The sequence below is a fragment of the Octopus bimaculoides genome, chromosome 7 (assembly GCF_001194135.2).
Source record: "Octopus bimaculoides isolate UCB-OBI-ISO-001 chromosome 7, ASM119413v2, whole genome shotgun sequence".
In the NCBI taxonomy this organism is placed as follows: domain Eukaryota; kingdom Metazoa; phylum Mollusca; class Cephalopoda; order Octopoda; family Octopodidae; genus Octopus; species Octopus bimaculoides.
This window is the reverse complement of record NC_068987.1, coordinates 13,009,146-13,013,492: the sequence shown is the minus strand read 5'-3', so window position 1 is coordinate 13,013,492 and position 4,347 is coordinate 13,009,146. Positions and strand designations below refer to the sequence as shown.

Sequence of the window (4,347 nt, the reverse complement as noted above, 5' to 3'; positions counted from 1 at the left end):
GTACATACATACATACATACATAATTTAGAGAAAAAAACCCACTATAAACAAATTCAACAATGAAAAACTTCAAGCAAACCATTCAGAAAAACAAATATACCACAAAAGCCCTATTTCAAAAATCAATAAATTGCACAATCAATAAATATCAAATAACATTAAATAGACTACGCGCGTTTCGTGGCTATATTTTGAAATAAATTCGATTCAATTTAAAAATATAGTCATTCTTCAGGTCTAAGATAATCTTAAGAATAATAAAAATCCCTAATATGATATATATATATATATATATATACATATACATGTACATATAGATGTGTGCTTAAGTATATGTAGCTGAATGCTTGTGTGTCTAAATATAAATGTAACAAATCCAAAGTTTTGTACCTGGAGTTATTCAAAAATAAAAATGGTTTGCAGTTTTACACATGACCGCCGTCACATTTATAGATTGCTTTAATATTCCTCAAGTGTTTCTTTTAGTAGAAAATGCATTATTGAAACTGCGATCATGCGTTGTAGAAAATAAATCAACGTTTATCATCAATGAAGTAGCTGATATCATATGCCATATAACGTTCTGAGAACATATGTACTATCAGTTTGTTACTTTTGCATATGATGCCACTGTCCTTTATGGCTTGTAGTAGTATATCTTCATGTGTATACGATATGTTCTTAATTTGGATGCATGTAATGTATTTTCTATATGGAAAATAAATCGTTCCAAAGCCAACATTTCTTTCAATTATTGCTTTTGATTTCGTTATTTCTTAATTTCCTAACTTCCTAATACAAGATTTGTTTTATACAAGTCCCAAATTAGTAGTATTCTCCATAATGGTTCTGAGAATGCAAACTATGCGAAGATGACTTGGTTACTCTTTTGTGTAACCATTTCAGCTTGTAGAAGACAGCCTCAAATTGCCCTTGGTTCTTTGATGCAAGCATTCTGTTTCAAAGTGATCGAAATTCAAATCTTCCATCAAAATCTGTTAATTTGTTTTTCCAAACACCAGCTTAACGATGAAGTTATTTTACTAAATCCTTCATTATTTGAAAAATTAACTGATACAAATATAGCGTATTTCGACAGAAATATAGTAACAGAAGGATTTCATCAAGACGCGTTTGGAAAAATGACAGAGTTCTCAAAAAGTGATTGTCACCGGTTTCATTCAAATTAATCGACTGAAGCTTTATAGTAATATTCAATGATTGTTAATCATCATGTTTACTCTAAACTGTGAATTTTAATTAAGTGTATTTTACGAATTTCTTTCAGGGGAATTTTTGATAAAATTTTGACAGCTCTTTACAAATTTAAGACCAGATTCTTTTATAGATATTACAAATTTAGCTGGTTTTTCTTTTTTAATTTTCTGTATAGTAAATATTGTTTGAAGTTGTACCAATACAAACACATTAAAATGTATATGTTACCAGCGGATCTTGTCATTTGCAAATTTTCGGCAAACTTCGAAGACTGGGCTTCTGGATGAAATTGCATCATTATGTTTGGTGTAAAGTCCGTTATCTGGTATTTGTCTTGTTCTGCAGGAATATTGTTTCTGCGATGTATGGAGGAGGTAGTAGAATCCGATTCGGAAATGTTTGAAGTATTAATACAATCTTTTTGTGTTGCTTCTGCATTATCAATGTTCGCGGTTGGTGTTTGTGCAGATCTAGACATCTCTGCATTTCTTACCTTTTCCAGCTTTCGGCGACAACTGCTACATTTCCTGGTTAATGGTAAAGGAAAATCGTTGTCTTCATCACTGTCAATAATCTGACGGAAACATGCTGTAAAACAGTAAAACAAATAACTAGAGAGACAACACATACTGTAACGGCAATAAATGCGTTATTTTCTCACTTTGATAATTAGACAGGGTAGTTGGTCAGCTGACCTCTCTGGCTAGTAGTCACACCTAAGTGATAACCACACAGCTTTGACCAATGTTAATAAGTACGTACATTGGTCAAGGTGACTGCTGATTGCTTGTCCCGAGCAAGTAAACGAAATCGTTTCAATTCACAAAGGATACTGAATAGTAAAGCAGCCTACGTTCTAATTTCTAACAAAAGACATTCCGTAGAAACATAGCTGAAATAACACAGCTACCTTAGGGCCCAGCTACTGTAGAAGTGGGACTATTTTAAAATGTTAATATGAACTAGATGCAAACTACAAAACATTTAGAGACAGCTTAAATAAGCATATAAACGGAATCAGGTTTATCACCCAGAGATGCTAGCTGCATAAACGAAACAAAGAGAAAATAATTGATAAGTTAGTGTTAACATATATAATGTTGTTAACGACAAAAATCTGATATGAAATAAGTGGTGAGGAAAAGACAGCATTGACTAATATTATTTTAATCATTTCAGCAAGTAAAAGACACAACTCTGGACATGATACACAATGTAAAGAAAATATGCATGATCTTACCTCGTAGCAAGCCTTCTACTATGGAATGTTTTGCTTCCAAAACTATATCTCTCATTAGTACAAATTTTGATTCCCCTCGTAACCAGAAGTCCATCAATCACTTGGGATTTAAATATAAAACTGCTCTAAAAAGATGAATATTATAAAAAAAAATTACGGATAAGCTATCTCGAAGTGTTTAACATCTTAGTGACATGCATACACTCTAACTAAATACATAAAAAAAACAAAAGTGCTCAACAAATGCTTCTGCAAATTTTGAATTATTTGGGGCTATGACAATAAGTCTGCACAGTAAAAGGGTTATCAGAAAGAATCAATTTCTGATACTCCGTTAAAGAAGTATGCACGATCGCGTTCTCGCCAGCCGCTGTTAAGACGACTTTTCTTCCGATACATATTGTGTTTTTAAACACATCATGTCCATAAAAGATGTTATATCTGAACGGATACTACAGTAATTTGCCTATCAACGATGTATATACTTATTAAGTATAATACGTAGATGACTATTTTAATTTAATACTGCTTCATATGCGTATACAAGATCTTTTATCCAACCGGCCGGCTTTTCGCAATACTAGTGAATGTTTCATTCACAGTCCCATATATCGGAGGCGTCAGGTTGGCTGTGAGTACATGTCATTGACTAGGCCTAACAAGGCCGAAATGCACCTGGCGTTATCGCTAACCGCTGCTGGGACAATATTTTCGTTTCCTTCCGATCTGTTTACTGTGTTTTTAAATACTACCCGTATTAATTATCACTAGATGAATACCACAGTAACATGCCTATCAACGATGTATATTGTATGTGTGTGTGTGTGTGTGTGTGTATGTGCGGAGGAGTAAGTCTTTATTAAATTTGTGTTTGAAGGCGAATTCAGCTATAAACAAACACACAGCACATTGGATTAAAACTCCTTTAGATGAAAAAAAAAAGGGTAGAGAGATACTTGTGTGTTCGTATTTATATATATTTGGTGTGGTGTGTATATCGGGGTTTTTGTCCCTCGTTAATAAGAAAAACAAAAGAAAGAAATACAGCAAATATTACCTGGTTTAATCGTAGTTTCTTTGGAGTTCAACGGAAAAAAAAAAAAAATTCGCTAACCTGCTTGTGCGAAAGATTAGGTAATATCAGTGCTGGAACAGAGGTAAGCTTTTATCAACAACGATTCTTTCTGATGTGAAGGTTCCCGGTCTAGAGGTTAGGATACTGAGCTCGTGACCATAAGGTCGTTGGTTCGATTCCTGAGCTGAGTACCGTGTTTTGTCTTTCAACAAGGTACGGGATTTCCTGCTGCTTCAGTCTGGTATCAGCCGACTGCTGAGACAGCCATTTCTCCTCCCAGCTACAATATCCTCATATTCTGCTGGGCCAAGCGTAGGAAGACTGAGACGATGTACATGTCACCTTTATTTGATTGTTAGTGTTACTAATTTAGAGGAAAGAACACACAAGACAACTTTACGTCTTTGCAATAACTAATTGAATTGAGTGCAACGTGTACTAGGAATTGACAAGGGCGTACAACATTACTACGCAAAGCAGATGACATGTTCATAAGGAGTATAAGAACTGGATAAAGAGTAGGATTAAATAATGGCTCAGTTTAAATCTGAGGAATAATTTTAACATCCTCTGAAGGAGGACATTTTATAGAAATTCCTAAGTTTTGTAGTATGTATGTATGTATGTATGTATGTATGTGCATCTATACATACATACATACATGCATACATACACACACATAATGTGTATATATATACATATATTTGTACATATATATACATATATATGTATATATACATATATATGTATATATACATATATATAATTAGATATATATATTCATTACATACATATATATATATATATATATAT

At 33.2% G+C, this 4,347-nt stretch overlaps 1 protein-coding gene across 2 annotated transcripts in view; it reads right to left on the bottom strand.

The window, feature by feature from the left end:
* Window positions 1-330: 330 nt before the first annotated feature.
* The window catches only part of LOC106869743 (uncharacterized), a 26,333-nt gene continuing 22,316 nt past the window's right edge, over window positions 331-4,347 (bottom strand). Inside the window, exons 1-3 of one of the 2 annotated variants that reach the window (XM_014915599.2) lie at window positions 3,517-4,126; window positions 2,460-2,584; window positions 331-1,807 (exon numbers count right to left, since the gene is read on the bottom strand). In XM_014915599.2, the coding sequence (XP_014771085.1) occupies window positions 1,353-1,807; window positions 2,460-2,553 (549 nt within the window). In that variant the 5' untranslated portion in view covers window positions 2,554-2,584; window positions 3,517-4,126 and the 3' untranslated portion in view covers window positions 331-1,352. Of the gene's footprint in view, window positions 1,808-2,459; window positions 2,585-3,516; window positions 4,127-4,347 lie in introns of those variants that run through there. The other variant, XM_014915600.2, reaches the window with a different exon arrangement.